General features: G+C 50.4%; 1 protein-coding gene across 1 annotated transcript in view; it reads right to left on the minus strand.

Moving 5' to 3' along the window:
* The window catches only part of Ccdc33 (coiled-coil domain containing 33), a 99,272-nt gene extending 76,204 nt beyond the window's left edge, over positions 1–23,068 (minus strand). The window contains 4 exon segments of the mRNA XM_032910919.1: positions 6–169; positions 21,427–21,543; positions 21,643–21,971; positions 22,759–23,068. Of these exon segments, the coding sequence (XP_032766810.1) occupies positions 6–169; positions 21,427–21,543; positions 21,643–21,971; positions 22,759–23,068 (920 nt within the window).
* Positions 23,069–25,305: the final 2,237 nt, after the last annotated feature.

Consider the following 25,305-nt stretch of genomic DNA (forward strand, 5'->3'; position numbering starts at 1 on the left):
CTTACACCACCACGTAGGGCCACGGTTCAGAGCCATCCTTGCAGGCAGGAAGGTTGGTAGCTCCATGCAGAGTGACCGTGACAGTCTCCTTATTACAGGGAGCCAGGTAGTTGGTGTCAGGATATGGGTCCAGAGAAGTATCCAGGCGGTCCTGTGGTTCTTCAGGAACCTGTGGGGAGAGCCAGGGCCAAGTGGACTCTTTTGATGGAGTATTTCCCATTACTGTTACTGGTAACTTCTACCAGGCGGGTCAAAACTTTCCATGGTATAATTTACAAAACAAAACAGAAATCATGAAGAAATTTCATAAAAACCGGTGATGGTGGTGCACACCAGCCCTCAAGAGGCAGGAGCATTAGAAGGACCAGAAGTTCAGGGTCATCTTTGGCTCCTCTGTTGAGGCCAGCCTGGGCTACATGAGACCTTGTTACAAAACTACAGACGTGTCAGTGAGTTAGCTCAACCTTTGCTGTGTGAGCCTGATGGCGAGAGTTGGATTGTGGGAACCCATGGTGGGAAGTCAGTACTTCTAAAAATGTTTTCTCTGGTCTCCACACACACGCCGTGGCACGCACGCTCTTGCACTCACCCACACGTATACAATAATAGTAAATAAAATAAAAATGATATGATTGGAAAACACAAAGTTTACGTTTCAGATAAGCCTATGACTTTGTGTTGAGCTGTGTTCACAGACAGTCTTGCCTGCAGGAGTCTGGGTGTGGCCCAGGGCTAGTGGCTGGATAGGCCCGACTGACCAGTACCTTTTCCTCTCTGTAACATTACCTGCTCCCCCAACTACAGAACAGTAGCCTAGGAAGCCATTTTCTCTCTACTTCTATCTCACACACTGCATATCCTTCAAGGTTTCTCTTGCTTCTTCCTTAGCCTTTGGTGTGCCCCCTTGTGCAGCAGAAGTCAGCCCACCTTAGTTTGCAAGCAGTCAGTCTGTCCTCAGGTTTCTGCTCCTGCTTTTACCTCTGTAACTCCTCCGTGCCACTTGCTCCTCAGGTCCTAGTGACCTCCACCTTTCTTCTTTCCTATATCTTTACCTTACACCACCTCTGTCATCTCATATACGGGACGATGGGGACTGGGACCTGAGAGGATGCACCACTCTGCCCCGCCCTCCTGACTCCTAGCACGGGAAGAGAAGGCAGCATGGCTTAGCCCCAGGTACATCTAGGAATGCTACTTCATTCAGATTCTCAGGACCATTGTACTGCATGGTGAGCACAGCAGAAGCCACGGCTCCCTTACATCCTAGCAGCCCTTCCCCACCTCAGCCTTTGTCTGGTATTTTCATCACCTGGGCAGAAATTTCCAAAAGATTTCAAACTCCGAGTCCCCTGACCCATCCCTCACGTGCTGCAGACTGTGGTCCCTGCCTAACAAGTTGTCTCATTAGGAGGTGAGAACAGGGCTTCCCAGCCCTAGAAGTGCCAGCTCTGTAGAGACTTCTCCTCTTCCTATGACTGAGGATTGAACCTGCTCCCTCCCCCAACAGGACCCAGCAGGGCCTGTCACCATCTGCAGAGGTGTTGATGAGAGTTAACTCCCCCACCACACACACATGGCAAGGGTAGGGGGAAGGGAGGGGGGAAGCCCTGCTAGTGGAGGAGGGGAGCATTCACAGACCACTGCCTCTCCTAGATCAGAGGACTTCCTTCTAGTGTACTAGCCCACATAACCAGAGGTCGCCTAGTAGGTTTGTTTTCCTGTTCTGGTACAGGAGTGACAGCAGCTGACAAGCCAGGAGGCCTAAGTCTTAGCACCTCTGTCCCTTCTGAGAGGCTTCCGCACAGAGCCGTTTCCCTGCACTCCGGTGGGAGCATCTAGAATGATTTCTGATTCAGCTTTTCCAGGGCTTGGTGTGACCAAAGTTCCCTGAAGTTAGGCTAGGAGAGGTAACTGATGTCCCTTGTACTGCCAGATGGACACCCTTGCCACTGCGAGGGCGCAAGCCTGCCGTGGCACTCTAGGGGGCGGGGGGACAGAAGCGAAGGTCCCTTAACATGATCGTTGTCTATGGGCCTCCCTGACTCCTTGGCAGCTCTGGAGGCCACAGGGCCTCTGCCAGGTCCTCCGATTGGATCTCTTCCTTCCCTGTCTCCTCCCTCTCAGGACAGACTTCCAGGAAACACAGCTTGGAGAGAGTTGGGTAGGGACACTTGTGCTTCACTTGTGTGCCTGAGGCCAGCTGTTAGTCGGGTACCTCTTGAAGCCTGGAGGCATGTACCCCATGGACGTACTGGGTGGGGGTCCAAGGTGTGGGTTGTAGAGGGGACAGGCGGTGAGCCAGGGCACCTTTGCCTCTGTCCTTGCTCGTGGGTCCCTGCATCAGGACCAATGTGTTCTGCCTGCCTCTGCCCCTGGTCACATCGAAGAATTTGTGAAGGAACAGGATATGTATCTACCAATGCCGACACCTATACCTACGTATACTAGGTTACAAGGTGAGGAGAGGAGCTGGGGCTGGACAGATGGCTCAGTGGTTAAGAGCACTGACTGCTCTTCCAGAGGTTCTGAGTTCAAATCCCAGCAACCACATGGTGGCTCAGAACCATCTGTAATGGGGTCATCAGATGCCCTCTTCTGGTGTGCATGAAAGCGGCAGCTACAGTGTACTCACGTACATACAATAAATAAATCTTAACATAACAACAACAACAACAATAACAAAACAGAAAACAAGGTGAGGAGAAAACTGAGTGAAGGTGCTGACCCTGGGCAGAGAATCTTCAGAATCTTCTATGAGAGCAGAGCTCTATGCTTACCACAGCTCTCAGGCCCCACTCTTGCTCACCCATGCAATGACTGTAGACAGCAGGCTAGTGGTAAGCTCAAAGCCTGCCCATTTCCAAGCCCATTTCCTTCGGCCACACCTTAGGATTTGGGCCCTGGGCAGGCATGAAAGTTGCTGATCTCAGCGCATCATGGTGTCCTTGGGAAACCCAGAATGTTCTTTGCTTGGGTCAGCATTGGATGTGTGAGGGAGCGTGAGAGCAGGAAGGGAGGAGCAGCAGACAAGCCAAGGCTCACAGAGGTGGGGGTGGGGTGGGAGGTACAGGGAGCAGGCTTCTGGCAGCGACCAGGATGAAGCCAGACTTTTCTCCCATTCTATTCCCTCTTCCCAGACACCTGGGAAGCGACAGGAAGCTATGAAGCCCAGATCTCTCCTCTAGAAGGGTCCAAATCTGAAAACATACCAGCTAAAGGAGGCCACATTGAGTCTTCCAGAGGGATGCTGGGCTGAGAGGGTCTGGTGACTCTCATTTGGGCAAATTATTAGACTCTGGTGGATGCTGGGCTTAAAACCTGCTCTCTCAGGCCAGTGTGATGGCTTACCAGGTAAAAGTTCTTGCCGCACAGGCCTGCTAACTTGAGATGGATCCTATGAACTACATAGAAAGCCAGGAGAGGGGACATGCGTCTCTAACCTTAGCACTCTTGAGGCAAGATGGAAGATAGAGATAAGAAAACCCCCTGGAAACTTACGGGTCACTACCCTGGCATGAGGGATGGGCAGAAATGAGAGATCTTGTTTCAGAACAAGATAGGAGAACACCAGTTCCCAAAAGTTACTCTGTGACCTCCCCCCAACACACACACATGTACACACTCCACCTCCACCATCACCATCACCAACAAAAACAGTACTTCACTACCCTAGCTTTGATGGCCAACCTTGGCTGGGCACTAGGATAGCCTGCAAGGCCCCTTCGTACTGAGGGAAAGGGCTCAGGATATGAGTGGTCTCCACTCTTTTCACCTGGTTCATTTCCTGGGTTACTATGCCTACCCCGAGGGCCTGTAGCTCAGGATTTACTGATAATGGCAGAAGTTCCAGTGCCTGACGCAGAAGTGCTTTTCACATGACGACACAGGGCTGAGCTGCAGCTCAGTGGGAGAGCACATACTTATTACGCACGAGGCCCCAGGCTGCTCCTCAGCTCCACAGAAACATGTAAAATGTCAGAAACCACAGGGAAAATAACTGGTAGGTTTGATTACAGTTTTCAAAAAACCAGGTTGGGGAGCTAGCTTTCAGGTAGAAAGTCTGCCTGGCATGCATAGCCCTTAAATTCAATCTTCAATATGAGGGGGGAAGGGAGGAGGGAGGGGGCACTTTACAACGTCCACCTAACCAGGCCTGGTGGCTCATGCCTGGAATCCTGTCACTCTGGAGGCACCACAACTCTGAGGCTTGCCTGGTCTACATACTGAGTTCCAGACCAGCTAGGGCCACATAGTGAGACCCTGTATCAGAAAGCAAAGGGAAAAAAAACCGAAAGAAAAAAGATGATAAATAAAACAGAATTAATATTTCTAAAGCACTAGGAGCACTGGAATTTAAAAATGTTACACCAATAAAAATGTTACAGGCTGAGGAGTGGCCAAAGAAACTAAATGGGGGGGGGCGCTAAATATGGCAGTATGGCTCAGTAGATAGTTCTTGCCTGCACAACTTTATTGAGCACCTACTATATGCCAAACACTGTATTTATTATACAGCAGAATTTTATATTATATGGTAGTAATCAAAATAATCTAATAAAATAAAGAAGAGCAAAACACTGAATACTATCTATTCCAGGGACCCTGACACCATCACACAGACATGCATGCAGGCAAAACACCAATGCACATAAAATTAAATACACCTTAAAGGAAAGGAAAAGTTACTTCAGCAAGGAGAACAGCTGAGGCACTGGAAGGGACACTGGGCCAGCCAGAGACAGGAAGCAGAGCTGAGGGAAGGTCTCTAAATGCTGCTGACACCCCACCTTTGCTACAAGTATTTATTTCCTTTTCCCTGCCTCCAGCCTCATAACCCAAGACATCCTGGAAGGTCAGAGCCGACATCAGGGCACCAGCACTGGGCTTGTGTGGAGTGAGGAGGGGGCGGAGTTCAGATTCACAGCATCCACACCAAAGCTGGGCACATGGCGGCCTCACTCTGGTTCCCAGTGCTGGGAGTTGGGGTGGAGGATGGACAAGGGCATCCTAGCTGTCGAGCTCACCGGCAGCCAGCCTAGTCAGTCAGTGAGTCAGTGAGCTCCAGGTTCAGGGAGAGGCCCTGACTCAAAAAATATGAGGGGGAGTGACAGACACTTGATGTCCCTCTCTGGCCTCCGTACACACACACACACACACACACACACACACACACACACACACACACACACACACACACATCAAAGAAATATGAATGTGTGATATTACAGAGGAGTATCCTGAGCAAGCACCCATCGCCCCTGGTCTGTCCTTATAGGGAAATGACACAGACAAAGGTTTGGTTTTGCCACCAAATGAAAGGGGGAGGTATGTGAGCCCTTCCACTGAACTGCTGCATTCCTGGCTCTGGGACCCTCCCGGCAGGTTCTTGCCATTCTTCCACAATTCCTTATTGAACATGTACTCTGTCCTATGCACTGTTCTAAGTGTGGGGGATACAGCAGTGATCAAAACAACCCCCTCTCCATGAGGGGAGGGGAGGGACAGGGGAACATCCATGCAGCCAAGGATTGCATGGTGGCTGATGGGCAGCATCAGTGGGCTCTCAGGCAAGGGCAGGCCAAGTCAACCACCATCTTGGGGTATTTCATGTCATCTCTGAGAGCCTCAAAACAGAACACCTAGTCACCACTACTCTCGTCTCACAGCAGTGATTGAGACCCAGAGAAGGAACACTCTTGTCGCGCTTGTCACTGTCAGAGGACAAGGATGAGATTACGCAGCTGTTACAGACTCTGCCCTAGCCTCACCTTTGTCTTCTGTCGTCCCATCCTCTTGGGGGCAAGAAGTGTTCACTTAGCAATCTTGGGGTTAGTATTAGCACTGGATATGGGCAGGGGACCAGTCATGGGCCTCGACAGCCAGCATGCCCAGGTACCTTGAGTCTTTACCCATCAGTGTGGTCTCAGGGGTGCCACACACTGCTTTGGGGGCTGGACTGGGTAGGGGAAGTTGAGTGGGAGGATACAATCTGGATCCTTCTCAGAAGTGAGAGACCCCGTGGGTGGAGGTGCCTTGGAGTATTTAGGCCATGATCAGCTGAGCAGGGGGTTAGGGAACTGACTCCTGGCAGCCACAGGAGGGTCACGTGGGATGATCCTTGCTCTGCCCAGTCTTGGGAAAGTACAGAGTTTTCCATTTAGCTGGATCACCTAGGCAACACTATATGACATCACAGGACAGAATCGGTCACACAGATGCAGTGCAGCAGGGTGGAGTCAGAAGCCCTCCTCTCTTTCCCCTGCACTGACTGGTGACCAGTCCCTGCTATCCTGTTCTTACTGAATGTGACTGGATCACCACACTGTGTGCCCAGTCCCTCGTTCTTACCACAGCATAGAAGACCGATCACTACCCTCAGAGATGACGCAGTGAAGTTCTATAGGTAGTCACCTAGCCTCCTTGGGCTCAGCCATTAAAGTGCCTGCCTTGTAAGCATGGGGACCTGAGTTCAGATCCCTAGCACCCATGTAAAAAGCAGGGCTGTAGTCAGCACTGGGAAACGGTGGTTGGTGCATCCTGAACTCACCCGCCAGCCTAGCCAGTGGGTGAGGTCCAGGAGAAGTGAGAGAACCCACCTCTGGCCTGAGACTGAGAAAGAGACCTGACATCATCAACCTCTGGCTTCCAAGTGCACAAGAGTAGACGTCTACGACCACCATGTGCACGCAACTTCCCCCTCGTTCACCATGAACATGCTCACAGGCATACACCACACCAAATAAACATTAAAAAACTCAAGGAATGGTTTCTTCTCGGAGGGCGGTAGAACTATGGGGGAGAGAATGGGTAAAGGACTGAAACATACATTGTTGATGACACAGTAAGAATCGCTAACATTTTTCTGTGTATTGTCTGCATGCATGGCTGTGACCACATTGTGTACATTGCTGGCACGGCAACTGGATGCAATGGGAAACATGAGGGCTCAAGTAGACAGATGTGGTTCAAAGTCAGGCTCTGTTCCTCCCAGTTCCAGGGGCAATCTATCTGTACATGTCCCAGGACAGTGCCTCTCCATCTTAGAGACCCCAGCTAGACTTCCCTTTTCCCCTTAGAACCTGGCTTCCCTATTATCTCCATTTCTTTCCCCTTCTGCTGAGCGGCAGGGTTGGATAAGGTAGGAAACACAGGTGGTGTGGGTTTTGGAGCAACTCACCCATAGCTGTGTGACTGTAGATAAAGTATTAACCTCTCTGGGCTTTAGTTCCCTCCATCATATGATGAGGAATCAGGGCCACTCTAGGAGCTGAGACAAAATAGAAAGTGCTTAAATGCTCACTCTGGAGCTTGGTTTTGCCTAGCAGACATGGACTGGAGAAATAACATGTCTGCAGATGCTAGCCATATACTTCTAACCCGGTGCTTGGTCGTTACACCCTCCCCCAGATACCCTAGCCTATTCAGTTCTGTTTCTAGGCCAGTTCCCATGGCCACAGCAACACCCCTTGTCTGTAGGGTCTCGCTCGCTCTGGACCCTCCTCCCAGGAGGTTCAGAAGGAAAGCAGCCTCATTCGTGCATGGAGACAGCTGCCTTAGTTTGTGTGGCTTTGGGGCGTCTCTTACACTGTGTTTAATCCTCGAAGAGTGAGGGTTGGGGCTTAGCAACGTCACTATTCCTCTCTAGGTTTTTAGTTTGACAGCTGCCAACTCAGGCAGTACCCTGATAGCATTAATTCCTCCCAGCCCTGCTGGTGTATGCAGTAGGTGCTCCCTTGGTGGCTGAAAGAAGTAAGACCGTGCAAGATCCCGTGCTCTGACACAGTGTTGATTCCACTGCCAACCGGCTAAGCCTCCGGGGGCTGCCCTGACCTCACATCACCCAGGAGTCTGAGGCTCTGAGTCTCTGTGGAGATCTTTGGTCTTTCCTTTGCTTCGGTTACAGTTTCAATAGAGTCATGTGAAGCCAGTTCATACTTTCTATTAAGATGTCATTTGAGTCTATGCTTTAGTCTCTGCAGTCACACTGTGTTAGGGACATCGTGTTAGGTGGGTCTGTGGTTCCGGCTTGTCTTCTCCCTACCATCTGTCTTTGGGGGAGGGTGTCCTGTTGGGTCTCTTTGTAGGGTGTCCTGTTCCTTCTCACCAAAGAACCCAATGACAGAACGGACCACTTCCTCCTCAACAGCTCTGGCAAGAAGGCAGGCGAGCATCTTGCGAGGCAGTTTGAGTCTCCGTTGTTGTCACTTAAGATATGGGTGCCTCTCATATGAACCCCACATCCTTTCTTCCTCTTTTCCACTCTGTTCTGTATCCCAGTAGGTGATCTCAGCTATGGCCACATTGGGTTCTACATAGGTTCTTGAGGTACCTGCTAGCATCTGGAAAACTCCATCTCGTTGTGGTTTGAATCCTTCCACCAAGGCTTCCCAGGCTGCTGTCCCAGAAAGCTGCCCTTCAGGCTGAGTTCATGTTCTAAACTCTTGCCTTTCAAGCCCGTGGTCACAAGGATGATTGATATGACAATCCCACCTTGTTCCTCTTAAACCGGAGGCAGCTGCTCTGTGAGCCCTTCTTGTAGGCCTACACTCTTGCCTGAAATCCTACAATCGCCACCACCATCCTTCCTCGGCACCTCGGTACATCCCTGCACTTAATGAACATATACTATGAGTGGAGGCTCTGGCCAGCAGCCCCAAGTACACTGTTTCAGTTAAGCCTCGTGTTATGACCCTCGCAAATGACTCTTGTCACTCTCTTTGTCATGAGAGACAGGTGCTCTGAGGAAATAGACCTATTTAAGGTCACCAGCTCCACCAGCTCTGAAGATGGAGCTGGGATTTGAGTCCAGGCCTGAAGGAAGGCTGGGACTCTGTGAGCGTGCGTGGCAAGCTCTCTGAGCATGCGTGGCAAGGTCTCTGAGCATGCGCAGTAAGGCCTATTGACTCCTTGTTTCTTTTAGGAGGAGTCACATTCTTATTTCTCTTTCAAAACCAGGGTAACCATGGATGGGGTTAAGAGCAGACACAGACAACTGTGGGTTGTTTTTGTTGTTACTGTTTTGTGCTGGGGATTGACCAGAGAGTAGTTTCTCTACTATTGAGAAACCACGCCTCAGCCACAGCTAGCCTTTTGAATGAGAGCAGGCTGCTGGCTCTGTGACCTCAAAGCTAGACGATGGCATCAGAAATGAGTAAGCAGTGTAAAGCAGAGTGGAGTCTCATCTGAACATAGTGGCCTGGCATCTGGAGGAGGCCACTGCTTCCCAGCACTAACGGATCGTTTCCCCCCTGTCCCCAGATGGTAACCCACGTCAGGACATCTGAGCTGTGGCTGGTAGTATTAACGTGGCCTTGGTCCAGTTTTGGCCAAGCCCTGTGGACGCAAACTGCAGTGACAGGACCTACTGGCTACATTGGCCACAGTTAACAATAGTGGTCTAGGAGATTACTTCTGCCTCTCTTCGGTCCCTTAGTATGAAAGGAAACCGTAGGGAAGCTCAGGAAATAGATACTGGGTTGTCTGGATGTGGCTATGACAACCTCTATGACTATGCACATGGCCGCCTGCTCTTGCAAGCCTCAGTCCCCAGGACAGTTACAGCAAGCAGTAGCAAGTAAGCAGGAGAAAGTTCAGCTACCAAGTACATGATGCGGTGGAAGCCGTAGGGCTCATCTTTAGCCTTGGTGTGCTGTAGTCCCTTTGACCTTAGACATCTCAGTGACCTCATCGGCTAAGCAGCTGTGCTGGTTGACTCGTACAGAGGGCCAGAGAGTGGGGCCAGAAGGAGCTAGATAGCCCAAGGGAGGTTTCCCTCACCTTTCTAGCAGTTTATGTGATAGAGAGTGCCCATGGCCCTGGCTTTGTCTCCAGCAGACATGGGGGTGACATGTTGGTTAGCTCTGCTCCCATCTGCTTAGCACGCACCCTGATTGATTGCCCTGTTGGAAGATTCTTCTCAGTGTTGAGTAACCAGAGCTCTCATCTGAGGCAGCTCAGGCCCCCCTGTCAACTCATAAATCACTTTACTAAAGATGCAGCATGGCTTTTGAACATTTTTCTTCTAAAAGGATCGATAACTCGTTAACAAGCGATTGAATAAAGGGTAACGGAGGAAGCTGCCTGCTATTCCCTTCCATTAGGAAGGGGCAGAGGTGGCAGGTATCCTGCCAAGGTGGACGGTGTCCATTTACTAAGCACGAGGCTGCCGTTGAGCAACCAGTCTTCGGTGTATGCCCGTGCCTCCTCAGCCCCAACCCTTCTAACAGGGGTCTGCATGTCCCAAGAATTTCTGTCTCTCCAGCTCTGCTTTATACCCGTGCTCCAGGCCCTTCTGAGTAGCCAATGGCCTCATTAGCCTTGGAGACTTATATATGCCGCTGTATCTGCCTGATGGTCCCTCCACAGCTGAAGTCATGGACAGCTGACCACTCCTTTCCCCACATAAAGGCATCGGACCCACAGTTCATAGGCATCCCTTCTCCCTGAACTCATGAGATACCATTTACTCCTCTAGGACAGGGTCTGTCTTCCTTGAGGGCAGGGACCATGTCTGGTGAAGCTGTGTCTCGGGGGCCAGCGCAGCACAGCAAAGTTTGTACCAGGTAGGTGCTTGGTGAGTGAGGAGCACCCGCATGGAATGCCCCCCTCCCCTCTTCTGCTTTAGCCTGGAATGGTGATGTTTCTCTAGTGTGATACCTCTTGGTGCCTCTCTCCCCACAAGGGCGGATAGCATCTGCAAATCTCAGAAGAGTGAGTAACATGTAGTGGGTACCTAATATGTCACAGAATAGTGTGTATAACTTTGTATAGGTTAATCCTCTCTGTAGTTCCTATTTATTAATGATTGTTGTTGTTTTGAGGTGAGTCCTTGCTCTGTAGCCTGGGCTGGTCTAGAACTCCCTACATAGTCCAGGCTGGCCTTGAATGTGTGGTGCTTCTATTGCCTCTGCCTCCCAGGTGTTGGAGTTATAAATGTGTGCTACCATACAGGATCCTGTGGTTCTCATTTTTAAAGGCAAGGAAACTAGGGCTAGGAATGTAGCTCAGACGGTAGAATGCTTGCCTAGCGTATACAATGCTCTATCCCCAGCATTGCATAAAGCTGGGCATGGCGGCATAGGCCTGTAATCCCAGCACTTAGAAGGCCGAGAAGGATAAATAAGTTCAAAGTCATCCTTGGCTATATAGCAGCTTAAACCAAGGCTGGGCTACATGTTAAGAGGAGGAGGAGAAGGAGGGAGAGGAAGAAGAGGAAGAGGAGGATACCGAAGCCATGCTGAAGAATTTGTTTCCATCCCAACATTCTCCCTATAGGTAACCTGGGAATTGTGGGACAGTAGAGACCAGAGCACCCATCCCAGGACAAATCTTAAGGCTGGTTCTGCAACCAGCATGAAACAGAAGGTCTGAGGGGTTCCAGTTATAGAAAGCCACTCACTCACTCAGGCAGCCTGGACCTGGAATGGCTCTCTCTCAGACCTCCAGCTCAGCACTGGCTACTCCTGCCCACATCGCCCGCTGCCTCCACCAGAGAGCAGAGCCTTTGGCCCTAATCTCATTTGAGGCCATGAAATCACATTTGCAGTGTGTTAATGCAGCATGGAGCTGGCCCAGCTGTCTTGTCTCCTGGCAGAGAGAGGAACCTAGAAAGCCATCTCGCTGGGAGGGGAAGTCTTTTCAGGAACACCAGGAGACAGAAAGCAATTATGCTCTAAGAGGAAGATTAAAATAATGTCTACACTCACCATGCTCACTCAAGGGCCTCAGCACCATTCAGCCTGCAGTGGCTTGGGGCAAGCTTTCTGCTGGGGGTAGGGGAGAAGGAAAGTCATGACCAGGCCCTCATCGGCCCCCAGATCACCGCCTCCCCAGTAATCTCCAAGTCTCCCCAAAGAAACCAACATGTTCCAGGGCCCATGCCTTTGTTCCAGCTGTCCTCTGCTTAGAATATAGCCTCTGAGGATCCCAGTTTCCTGAGGTCTTGCCAAATGCTTTTCTGTGATTCTCATTGATCCTCAGTTCCCTTATGACCTGGGGAATTGAGCTGCATAGGTAAAGTTCCACAGCTGAAGGTCAGCAGACCAGAACTTTCCATTACCTACCTCCCTTCTTTACTCAATACAGTCTGCCTCCAAGTATGTATGTATGTATGAATGTATGTATGTATGTATGTATGTATGTATGCGTGTATGTGTATGTGTGTATGTGTGTCTATGTGTGTGTATCTGTGTGTATGTGTGTATGTATGTGTGTATGTATATATATGTGTATGTGTGTGTATGTATGTGTATATGTGTGTATGTGTGTGTGTTTGTGTGTATGTATGTATGTATGTATGTATGTATGTATGTATGTATGTGTGTATGTGTGTGTATGTACAAATAGTTTCTAGGGTTGGCATACTTGGCATGCTTAAGGCCTGGGTTCAATCTCTGGCATCTCAAGAATAACAAAATAAAATTGCATCTGAACTGAATGCATAGACTTTTTCTTGCTATGAGTCTCCAGACAATACAGTACAACTATCTACAATGTTCTAGCATTTCATTAGATATTATGAAGAATCTAGAGATGAATTAAAGTGTATAGGAAGAGCCAGGTGCAGCTGCATACTCCTGTAAGCCAAACATTTAGGAGGCTGAGACAGGAGGATCACAAGCTTGGGGACAGCCTGGGATGTCTAGTAGACCCTATATCTCTTACTACTACTACTACTACTACTACTACTACTACTACTACTACTACTACTACTACTACTGTTGCTGCTGCTGCTGCTGCTGCTGCTGCTGCTACTACTACTACTACTACTAGTAATTGTAGCAATAATAATGATAAAAGTACACAGAAATATGTGTATAGGTTCTATGTAAACACAATGTCATTTTCATTTAAAGAACTTGGGCACCTACAGATTGGCCCTTTGAGAGGTCCTTAGAGTTAATTCTCAGGATACCAAGGACAAGTGTACCATCTTCTCTTCCATTTCTTTAGCCTTCCCAGAGTGACCAGTTTGTGTCCCCTCCTTTACTCAATGACTTTGCAATCTCACTATGCTGTATTTGTCTTTCTGGGGGTTCTGAGAGGCCAGACCTGGCTCAGAATCAGGGACCAACAGACTCTGCATGGAGGAACTAAGACTGACTCCCTGAGGGTGCCAGGCAAGGATGGGTGGCTCCTCCTGCCTCCGCAGCGGAATCCAGGGTGCCTTCCACGCCATCTGTTTTTAGGGAGTTTGGGGGACCCTGTCTCATCCAAGAAGCCTTCAGGACTGCAGGGAAGCCAGCCTTTCTCTTAATTTTCACAGTCATCTTGTGAGGGAGGCATTACACGCCCTCTGTAGGGGAGGAAACAGGGACAGAGGAGTAATGTGACTCCCCCAGGGGCAGCGGGAGGCAGTGACCTGGAGCTCACTTGAGTGTAAAGCCGACTGTGGTGCTTCCTGGTGTAAGACCCTCATTCTTCGGACAGCGTATCGGAGGGTTTACTCATGTGCTGCGAATTTTGATGCAGTATTTCTTCTACGTCTCATCAGCCAGTTCTAGGGAGCCACAAAATTTGTCCTGAACTCTGCACACTGAACATCCCCAACTTCACTCCAGCCTTGATCCCAAACCACCCCGTCCATGAGTCCATCGCTGGGACGGTCAGCTGGACACTGGGTAACCTGTCTTAGCTGGTCTTGGTATCATATCATATTCATAAGATGCCACCAGGAAGCCCAACTACTTCCTTCTGCTCTTGTCCAAGGGGTCAAGACGTGAAGCGGTAGGGTCCACTTCTAAGGGACTGAGGAAGAGCTTGCAAACTGTGAGTCTGCCTGGCAGGGATGCAGTTCGTCATCCCTCACCCCTACCCTGATGCTGACTGCTGGAGCAGAGAGTCTGGAACATGCTGTAGAGAGCAGAATCCATCTTGACTTTGGTGCTGGCTCTGCAGGACCTTGCCTTCTCTAGGATTTAGTTTCCTCCACAGAGATGGAATACTGTCAGGCTACCCTGCCTTCCTCCTGAGACCAACGCGGTGCTCTAATGGGGCTTTGTGGGTGCCCAGTGAAGTATGGACTCTGCCTTGGTCAGTCTGGCTCAGAGCAGCTTCCATGACAGAAATCCCAAAGCCTGTGGAGACACCACCTCCTCTTCATCCCCTTGGTATCTCTACAGTTCTTTACTTCGTGAGTTCTCCTTACCAGCCAGTTTCTTTCCTGGCTCCATATCCTGCCCCTGCACTGTGCTCTTTCTGAGAGTTCCATTAGAACCCTCTCTTCTGCCCCATCTATCCTTGAGGCATGGCTCAGCTATCACCCTGATGTACGTGAGGAGGGTTTTACACCACATAAGTTCCCACCCTTCTCTTCACCCAAGCCCCATGGCTTCCTCACTAGACATCACTGTGCCCGTTGTTTGGCTGAGGACTATGAGGCCCAAGGAGGTCGGGGACTCCAGCTGAGTCGTAACTGTTCAGATGGAGCTAGGAACTGAGGTTCAAAGCTCCAGTCTTCTAAATCCTCCCAGAGCTGCTGCTCTGCAGTGATCTGAGGCCTTGGGGCTCACTTATAGATATTATGGGTTTGGAAAGTCCCTGTTCGTGTCTTCTATCTCCTCTGAGATATATCCTGTGGCTCTATGGACATTTCTCCAAGGGCTGGACACACAGAAACTCAGTCTGCTGCTCGGGAAAGTGAATAGAATGAAGGCACGTGTAGGTGGATGGATGAATGAACGATGCCACCTTATGTCAAGTGAGGTTGGACCACAGTACCACCGGGAAGGCTGTGGGAGTGAGACAGGGGAAGGACACCCATACCCATACTTGGTTTATCCCAGGAAAGAGACTACTTTGTGCTGGCCTTGGCATCTGCTGACCCTGAGACTTTGCAGACTCAGTCTAGGCTGAGGGTGGCTGTGCTGACCCCTCGTAGGCCAACCATCATGGAGACCAAGCATCCAGGCTGTCAGCTTCCCCTGCTGCCTTCCCCCATCTGCTGTCAGAGTTAAATTAAATATCAGTTTCACACAGCGCTTTAATCTCACCTCATACATCACACATGCCATGTCCCCTACTCATTTGGTAGATATTGTGCTCTGGCGTCTGTAGAGACGAAACCAGGAGGCATGGGTCTGCATGTGGGGGTATGCATGTGTGCTTCCCGTGTGCATGCTTCTTACGGACTTGTCTTTGGGAGAGGACATGGTGTGTTTTTGCACACATGATCACTATGTACATGTGTGCTTCTGTGAGCCTAAACACCGTGAAGGAAATTGCTGGGAATGACAGATAACCCATCTGTCATTTCCCTGGAGCTGGGGTTCGGCTGGCTAAGAGGACTTCAGAAGCAGGCACCCCCTTCCTCTCCATTTCTCTCAACTGGATTTTCTGTCTCTCTCTATCTCTCTCTGTCTCTCTGTCTCTGTCTTTCTCTGTTCTCTCTCACACACACTCATGTACAGGGCATCCTCTCTCACACACACACATACTCATATGTATGCAGGCTCTCTCTCTCTCTCTCTCTCTCTCTCACACACACACACACACACACACACACACACACACGTAGGCTCCCTCTCTGTCTTTCTCTGTCTGTCTGTCTGTCTCTCTCTCTCACACACACACACACACACACACACTCATATGCAGACTCTCTTTGTCTCTCTGTCCCTCTCATGTACACACACACAAACACATACACACGCATATGCAGGCACCCTCTCTCTCTCTGTCTCTCTGTCTCTGTCTCTGTCTCTCTCTCTCTCTCACACACACACACACACACACTCATATGCAGACTCTTTCTGTCTCTGTCTCTCTCATGCACACACACACACAAACACATACACCGCATATGCAGGCACCCTCTCTGTCTCTCTGTCTCTGTCTCTCTGTCTCTGTCTCTGTCTCTCTCTCTCTCTCACACACACACACACACACACTCATATGCAGACTCTTTCTGTCTCTCTGTCTCTCTCATACACACACGCACATATGCAGGCACACACACACACACACACACACACACACACACACACACAGGCTCACACTTGCAGGCACCCAGGAGGTGTGAGTCAGCACCAGTCCTTGCCGGTGGGAGAGGGGAGAGGCAGAGAGGAGGCGGGCCAGCAGGGCCATCTGCTCTGTTCCCTTACAACAATCTGCTAATGGAGCCACTTCCCAGACTAGCACCCAGACTGGCCCTCTCTACCCTGCAGTGTGGTATCTGACCCAGGGATAGTGGGACTCACAAGTCCACAGCATTCCTCTTTTGGGAGCCAGGCAAGGAGGAGCAATCTTGTTTTTTAGGTGCAGAAACAGAGGCCTGAACTATACCTTGTTGAACACAGATTCTCCTGTGCACTCGTTGCTAGAACAGCAAGCTTCTGTTAAATGCCTGCTGCAGGGCATGCTGGACTGTATACCAACCACTTCTCTTTCACTCAAATCTTCCCAGTAATGGTGGACATAGGAGTTGTTCTCACCCATTTCACAGGTGGGGAAGCAGAGGCTGAGAATGGCCTGTAACTTATACAAGGTCAAGGTGCTGCTAAACCAGAGCTTAACCTGCATCGAGTCCTGATCCATGTGCCTGCTCTGTCCAGCCAGCTGATAAAGAAGGGGCCTCTATGACAGGATTCCAAGGGCTTTTAGAGACAGCTCAAAGATCAGGCAGTGTGGAGGCAGAGGCAGAGGCTTGTGCAGGGACATAAATACAGGACCCCAGCAACTGATGCTCACCTAGGAGAGGCACCTGGGTGGGACCCCTGGATTCTCCCTTGAGGATTCATTGGATAGGAAGTGCTTCATTACAGTGGTCAACGGGCCATTATGGGGCCAGCCAGTCCCTGGCTCCTCTCCTTGGTGTGTGTGTGTGTGTGTGTGTGTGTGTGTGTGTACATGTGTGCGCGCGCGCTGGGGGAGGGGTTGGAAATACTCACTGCCCTATCCTCCCCAGGGCCAGAACTGGCTACTCCACTGCTCTGCCAGTCTCAGCCTCACCGCCATAGAGACAGGCTACACCCCTCCCTGTGCGGGTGACAGCACTCTCTGAGACCGCCTTGACAGTGCCTTTGTTCCTCAGAAATAAAAGAAAATCGAGGTACAAAGGGAAACCTCAGGTAGCTTTTAGCAGGGCTCAGCTGCCTGGGGCAGAGTGTGTTTAAGCTGGAGGCACTTGTCACTGGAGCTTGAGGGGAGAGCCTGAGACCCCGCCCAGTCCCTATGTGGTAAGAGGGGTGGGAGGGTGCATGTCCCCATGATCACGTTTACTCAGGAAAAAGAAAGCTCTTTCAAATAATGGCAAAGGAGAAAAAAATCAATGAAAATTGATAGGGAAATGTAAAACAGGGCTCTCTTTTCTCCCCGCCCCCCGTGTGTGTGTGTGTGTGTGTGTGTGTGTGTGTGTGTGTGTGTGTGTGTGTGTGTGTATTTGTGTGTAGGGAGAGAGGGGTGGGGAGGGGCGTTTGCCAGGGACTAAACTGACCAGCTTGGGGCTCCAGGCCCAGAAAAGTGGGGGCTGGGAGTCAATCCCTGGCACGTGCCTGCAGAAAGGGGCTGGTGGCTGGGGGGAGGGGTGGCAGCTGAGTCTCTAACTCGAGTTAAGAGAGAGATTAATATATTCAATCTGCTCCAGGGTAATTGAGGGAACAATTGGAGTGTTTTTCTAAAGCCCATAAAACTGCCTCATTTGCAAGGAAGAGCCGCCTTTGCTGCAGTCCGCAGATTTGATGGAGGCCAGACGGGCAGAGAAGGGACAGCGTTGGGATCCCGGTACAGCGTAGATTCTAGGAGAGTCGGCCTTACCAGCCAGGGAAGGGGCTGGCAGCTCAATTCTAACCTGCGCTTTCGTTCTGCACCTCCAACCACTTCCTTTTTGTAGTCCCAAACCTATCTCCCAACCTGTGAAATGGGTCACAGCATTCCTCTCTACCAGGGCCGAGACAGGTGGAAGCTTTGAAAGACCAGGGAAGCAGGTCCGCACTGAGGGACCGGGACAACAAAGAGGTGCCCAGTTCTCCCTCCCCACCCCTCCAGGCCAGGCCCCTGAGAGTGAATGGGCAGTAAAGAGTGGAGTTAATGAAATCCGCATCGTGCGTCTCTCCCGCTTGAACCACTCTAGTCTCCAGGGCAATGGGAATAGCGCAGGCAATAGCAAGCAATAAAAGGCATAATGAATTTAAAAGCAGCCAGGAGAGGGAGAAGACTGGCAGCGCTCTGGCCCGAAGCTGGAGGGTTCCTGGGGCAGCGAAAGTGCAGACCCGCAGCTCTAGCCAGAATCGGGACCGGGAACAAACAGGCTGGATGGGGGTGGGGAGAGGGAAGGAACAAAGAGAAAGGAACGAGGTGTAGGGACAGAGGGAAGAGGTGAGGCTAGCCACTCAGCTCCCTCCGTAGCCACTTGGTTCTCCTCCACTTCTTAAATAAAAGCCCCTAGCTTGTTAGTGCCGGAGCTACGGTTAGAATCCACAGGCTTCAAGCCAGGTGCTTCTCATTTGGTGGTTGCTTTATTAGCTTCTTTCTTTCTTTTCCTGTTCCTCTGGGGGCAAAAATGAATAAATAAATAAATAAATGGAAAGGTGTTTTAAATGGAAGAAATAAAAAAGAAAATTAAAAGCGTCTTTTAAAAGACTCCAGGGAAACAGAAACATTTCCATGAAACAAAACCGTGATTGTTTGGAAGAGGTACGGCGGCGGGGCGGGACGATCTCGTCACACTCTCCTCCCTCTTCCTCAGGAACCTGGACCACAGGGTCTTAAGGGAGGAAATCAAGGTTCAAAATCGCAGGAATCCCCAAGGTGGCCCCCGGAACTATGAGCAAGGGATTCAACTCATGTTTCCAGAAACCCCATACCTGGGAATTTCCAGCTCAAAGTTTCCCTCTTCAACAGCTTGTCTGTGGGAAGATGTCACTGAACTAGTGACCTTTGAGGGCACAATGACTCAGGGATCAAAGCTACCAGTCTTCTTTTCTCTCCCCAACCCCACCAAGAGGCACAGTGGGTTTTTTTTGGGGGGAGGGGGTAGCTGGTTATAGCTCAGACTTGCCTGCATTTTCTACCCTTCTCCCCCGGGTCCCTCTGCCCAGCACTGTACAGCTCAACCCGCTTCCTCTGATCAAACCTTCTTTTAGGCAAAGTCATGATTAGTCATGTGATCTCAAAGCTTCCAGGAAGTGAATTCAGGAGGCACCACGTAAGGGCAGGCATCTAAGGAAGCCCCTGTGCCCCAGGGAAGATGACAGTCAGTGGCTGCAGGGAACTTGAGGTAGCTCCTGCCAGTGTGCTCTTAGGGTCCTCCTTTGTGAGTCAGGACGCCCCTGGGGGACCTCCACCCTCAGCCTCTGGCTGCTCATTTTGGAAATATTCTTGGGAACAGTTCCTGCTAACCGCCCCCACCCCCTGGAAAATATTAGCTCGGTGCAACTACATTTGGTGTGCCCATTTAGAACCAAGTGCACCATAGTCAGGAAGCAAAAGGATTCAGATTCAGCCAGCACACATTGATACTGAGAGCCCTCTTCCCTGCACCCCAGTTAGATGCCTGCCCACCCTTCATCTCATTGTTCTATTGCCCCGCCCCATGCCCTTCATCTGCTATGCTTGGGAAAATGACACACACTATCTAAAGCAAAAAGTACTCTTGAAACCAAAGTCCTACATTGAACAAGTTGTCGAGACGTTTGGTGCTAACAGGGCTGAGAACAGGTTGGAATGAATGAGCCCTGTGCTGGGCAAAGGCTGGAGGAAATGCCTTCGAATTGAAGCTTTTGCTTCTGGAGCCCAGAAATCTGTTCTTAGCCTTGCACTGAATTTTTCTGGACCCCCAAAATGAAGTTCTCTCTTGTCTCTTTTATTCCTCCTGTTTGCGGACTTTGAGGGTCCCTATAGTTCCAGGCTACAGGTCCGAAGAGCAATAGGGCCCCACTGCTCTTTGTGTCCTGCCACTGCCTCCAGGTGACTATAGGGACAGGAGCCTGCTTTCCTTAGGCTGAGCTGCTGGGCTGAGTCTGTCTAGCTACAAGCGTGTCCCTTGTTCACAGGGAACCCTCCATTGTCTTGGGCTCTGGCACTGTCATCAGGGCTGTGATTGCTGACCCCCCCATCCCCTCTAAAGGGTACGATTTTCCTCTCCCTTGAAAGCTATTTTCTTGTCTCGGTAGAAGCAGACATCTGACACTTTAAGAGGGAGTACGGCACAGAGATGATAGCTTTAAATAACAGAAATTAGAGCTGCTAAGGTCGACTGCAGCCATCTCGCCAGCCTCCCTCCCCCCAGTGGTCCCAACCTCCTTCACCCACATTTTACACTGTAGCGGGAGTTCACCATCCACCACATGGCTCAGGCTGCCCAGGCTGAGTGAAGACCCAAAGAGCAGGGACAGTGTGTTCCTGATCCCTGGTCTCCTCCCCAGTGTCCTGTGTCTGGATAACACTATTAGACAGAGGGGCAGGGCCGGGGCTTGGAACACAGAGAGCTTTCAGCCTCACCTAGGCTGCTAATCTCATCCAACTTAGCGTCCAGAACAGAATGGGGATGAGCACAGTACAGGTCAGAAAGGTGTGGTCATTGATTCAGATGAATGGACAAAGGTCAGAGTGGGCCACGTTAGTTAGCCAGGAGGTCTGGATGAGAGCAGTTGCTTCTGGGTCCCTGTCATATGCTGCAGGCGGCTTACTTTGCCTGAAATCCTGTCCTCGCAGTCCCCCTCCCACACCTCACTTTTTGCCTCCAGAATTGAATACCTCCCCCTGCTCTTCACCAGGATATTTCAGTTCCTCCCACTTCTTCCCCCATTGAACCTCTCCATGATCAAACTCAGTTTCCCTCCCTGCCTCTACTAAGTGCCAGGTGAGAGAGAGGGAGACAGGGAGAGAGAGGGAGAGAGAGATGGAGAGATGGAGAGAGAGAGAGAGGGAGAGGGAAGGGAGAGGGAGGAGGAGAGAGTGCTCTATCTCAGCTTGTCCCTCTGCTGCCTGCTGAACCACCCTCTTCTCTTTGCTACCTTATCCTAGACCTCACTCCTGGAACCTCCTTCAAACTGCTACCCCTAAGCTTCACTCACCTAGTATGTGTCTGGCACAGCCAAATATGGGATGGAGGAGTCCATAGATGAGTGGGGAAGGAAGCAAAGAGCCCTTTCAAAATGGCGCATCTCCTGAGAAAGCCTTTCCTGACTCACACTCAGAGCCTTCCTGAAAGCACTGAGGACCATGTGTAAGACCCATATTGTATCCAACTGTATTGGCTCTAGTGACACTCCCTGCTTAGAGGCTGTCCTAGCACTGGCTTCCACACCCTACTATGTGCTAAGGTTTCCAATAAATGTTGAGATTTAGTGGAAGCCAGAATCCTGAGGTGTGTCTCCTTCACCTGTGAAATGGGCTGCTTGTCCTGGGAGTTCTCAATTGGACACAATGCCTGGATGAGAGAGTGGCCGTAGTAGGGAATCCTCCCACCGAAGGGCTGGCACCCCTCACCTCAGCCTGATGCTGACAGGGTCCTGCTTCCCAGCTGAGCCCCTCCTGGTGTCTGTCCATGCTGGATGGATTCACAGAAGAGACTTCTGCCTTGTCACTCAGGACCTCCCTCGAAGTCTGCTGAGAACATGGGAGATTGAGATTAGGGACTGTAGGGCTGTTGACAGCCAGGTTCATCAGAGGCTGTGTCCTGAGCTGGGACCCAAGAGCACCCACCTGTAGCTCTGGTTGGCTGGGCTCCAGACGGCAGTTTGAGGCAGAGGACCGAGGGGCCCTGTGCACATGGAAGGCCACACTGTATGCCAGGCCCCCACAGTGGCGGGCTGTGGGGTCCTCACTGGCCCGGAGAAGAGCCAGGTTGCCACAATAGCGGTACAGATCTTCATGATCCTGTGCTGTGAGGTTCATTCGGGGCTCATCTGGCCGTGGGTAGATGGGGAAGATGGCCTCACCTACCTTCTGAGCCACCTGTCCTGAGGATCCATTCAGCCTCAGAGCCTCCACACGCAGGTGTGCATCGCTCTGCCCATCATTCTTACAGAACCCTGGGTGGAAAACATGGCTTTAAATGTGGTCTCTAGGATCTCCCTCCCTCCCCCAAGGGGTGAGAAGGATAGCCAGGGACCTGTGGCAACTTGAACTGAACCCAAGTGAGCGTGGCTAAGAGTTCCCTTATGGGTGACTCCTCTCAGCCCTCCTCACCCAAGATTCCTTGTTTATCTGTGCCTCATGTGACTCCACCAGAGAGAGGAGGCCCATGGGATTGTTCTGGGTGCTGACACCACTCTGGGCCAGAGAGGAGTTTGGCCAACCTTAGCCTGGGATATACACCAGGACTGTTGCCTGGAAAGTCCTCCTTCTATAGCTGGTTTTGACTTACAATTCCTGTCTCTTTGTACCCAATCTGGATGCTCCCAGAAAGTAAGACCAGGATCCTCTCTCTATCCGTGTCTGTCCAATCTTCATGTCTACAATCAGCAGTAGCTCAGCAGTAGCTTCTAGCATCATTCCATCCATGTATCGTTCACCTCCTAGATCTAAACATGCTTTGGGCTTGCCTCTGTTGAATTCATACCCCCCCCCCAGTTCCTCTTCACCTTTGCCCTCTATGAGAGCAGTTTCAGCATCCACGTCATACTGAAGGAAGCAGGAGCTTTGACAGGACCAGCATTTGCCCAAGGCCACATAGTCACACAGGCAGAGCTTCGAATTGAGGCTAGAGCTCTGTCTCTGGCTGTCCCAGTTCCCTTGCAGTCTCCCAGGGTTCTGATCAGGTCTAGGGCAAAAGTCCCAAGGATCCTCCTTCCCCCTACCCTTGACTTCAGTTTGTACCTTTGGGCAAAGTAAAGATAAATTTGTTCCTGGTGAAGGCGAGGCTCTGGCCAGGATCCTGCTGCTCAATGACCTCAGTGACAGCTGAGCAGGCTGGAAGGGGTTCCCCATCGTTGACTTGTAACTGCACTCCAGCACTGGAGCCCGCCTGCAGTGGGTTCTCAGCTGACAGCCTCAGGGCATACCGGCCCTCCTCGTTAAATCCCACACTCAAGATCTCAAATTCCAGGTCCAGTGTCTTCTCTCCAGCCTTCAGTCTCTGGCTCAACAGGGATGCCGGGAGGTAGGGATCAGGACCTCTGAAGGCCATGGCTTCAGCCAGGGTCAGAACTCCAGGCTGAGCCCTGCCCTCTCGTGCTCACAGTCCCATCCTGGGTCCAGGCTGAAAGCAGACAGATTGGGCACTTGGGGCCACACCTCACCCTTCTCTGTTTGTTTGAGAAGGATCCAGGCAACAAGCCAGGAAACTGAGCCTGAACTGGGGAACAAAAGCATCGATGAATTCCTCCTACATAGTATTTGATCTCTCAGTAAATATTTATTGAGAACCTACTGTTTACGAGGCGCTGTCTTGGACATTTTGAATATAGCAGTGACCCAGACACATCCCTGCCCTCCTGAAGCCTGACTTCTAGTGAAGGTAGCAGCAGAGAAGGCAAAAATAAAAAGAAATACGGAGAGCAAACGATTAGGGCTGGGGCTCGTCAGTAATGTACTTGCTGTACAAGAGTGAGAATCTCAGTTGATTCCCAGGACCCATGGAAGCTGGGAGTGGGGGTGCACACCTGACATTTTAGCGATGGGAAGGCCCAGGCAGGAAGATCCCTGAAACTGGAAAGTCAGACTAAGAGAGTCAGTGAGTTCCTGTCTCAAAAAAAAGTGAAAGGATCCTGAGGAATAATGCCTGAGGTTAAGCTCTGGCCTCTCTGAACACACACCCGTGTGTGTGCACACACACACACACACACACACACGCACACATGCACACATACCTATACACACAAACACGCACACATACCTGTACACACACATACTTATACACACAAACACACACATACCTTTACACACACATACCTGTACACACACATACTTATACACACAAACACACACACATACTTGTACACACACATACTTATACACACAAACACACACATACTTGTACACACACATACTTGTACACACAAACACACACGTGTACCCATACACACAAATATACACACATATGTACCTGTACACACAAACACACACACACACAAACACACAAATGTACACATATCCTATACACACATTTGTACTCATAATATATTTACATTCTTAAACCATATGCACAGCATGTGCACACACACATACACACATGCACATACATCCAAATTCTCAAGTGTACTAAGATACGATATACATTCTATGTATGGGGGCACATGGGTATGTGGTGTTCAGAACTCTCCATCTCTGGGGAGCTTGTCTCTACCCAGGAGTCCTTAGTGTGGATGTGGAGAGGTCTCTAGGGTAGGAGAATGAATGACCCACATCTGCTTCTGCAGCCAGCTTACCTTATACAAGACACAGCTTAGAGGGGACTTGGCCTCCCAAAGAGAGGTTGTCAATCTAGAGTCTGGGCTTCTTCCTCTGAGTTTCAGTGGAAATCTGAGGATCCTAGACACTCTTCAAAACAGACTAAGACTACTGTCACCACCACCACCACCACCACCACCACCACCTACTGTGTCCAGCATAGTTTTGTTCAGTACAAGAACCTGGAAAGGAGGATTATGGTAGACTCAGCAGTTAAGAGCACTGACTGCTCTTCCAGAGGTCCTGAGTTCAAGTCCCAGCAACCACGTGGTGCTCACAACTCATCTGTAATGGGATCTGATGCCCTCTTCTGGTGTGTTTGAAGACAGTGACAGTGTGCTCATAACAAAATAAATAAATCTTTAAAAAAAAGGAACAAATTTTATTTTCCCCACTGCTGTTTATATATTATCTAGCTGCTAGAGATGGCATTGCAAGCAGATCTTGAGCAGTCTCTTTTTAAGTATATATAATTTATTTATTTCTATTCTATGTGCATTGGTGTTCTCCTGAATGTATATTTGTGTGAGGATGTCAGATGCCCTGGAACTGGAATTACAGACAATTGTGAGCTGCCATGTGGGTGCTAGGAATTGAACCCAGGTCCTTCAGAACAGCCAGCCCTCTTAACCACTGAGACATTTCTCCAGGCCCAAGCACAGACTCTTTGACCCCCCCTCCCTTATCTGAGTTCTTTCTTTTGTACTTCCTTGAATTTGTGGCCTAATTTTTCTTCCGATGGGGGGCATTTGCATTGGCTTTATCTCCTGCCTGTGGTTTTCCACAGTCATGGGGCCGCACACCTGGGTCAGGGTTTGTGCTTGAGGAAGGAATGTTAAACCATCTAGATCTGAACAATTAGCACCATGACCACCACCATTGTCACCCCTACGTCACCACTGCCATCCTCATTGTCTAATGGTGTTAATATCATTGCCACTTTTTGGTGATAACTTTCACCCTGAGTAGTTTCTG

The sequence above is a fragment of the Rattus rattus genome, chromosome 8 (genome assembly GCF_011064425.1).
Source record: "Rattus rattus isolate New Zealand chromosome 8, Rrattus_CSIRO_v1, whole genome shotgun sequence".
NCBI lineage: Eukaryota > Metazoa > Chordata > Mammalia > Rodentia > Muridae > Rattus > Rattus rattus.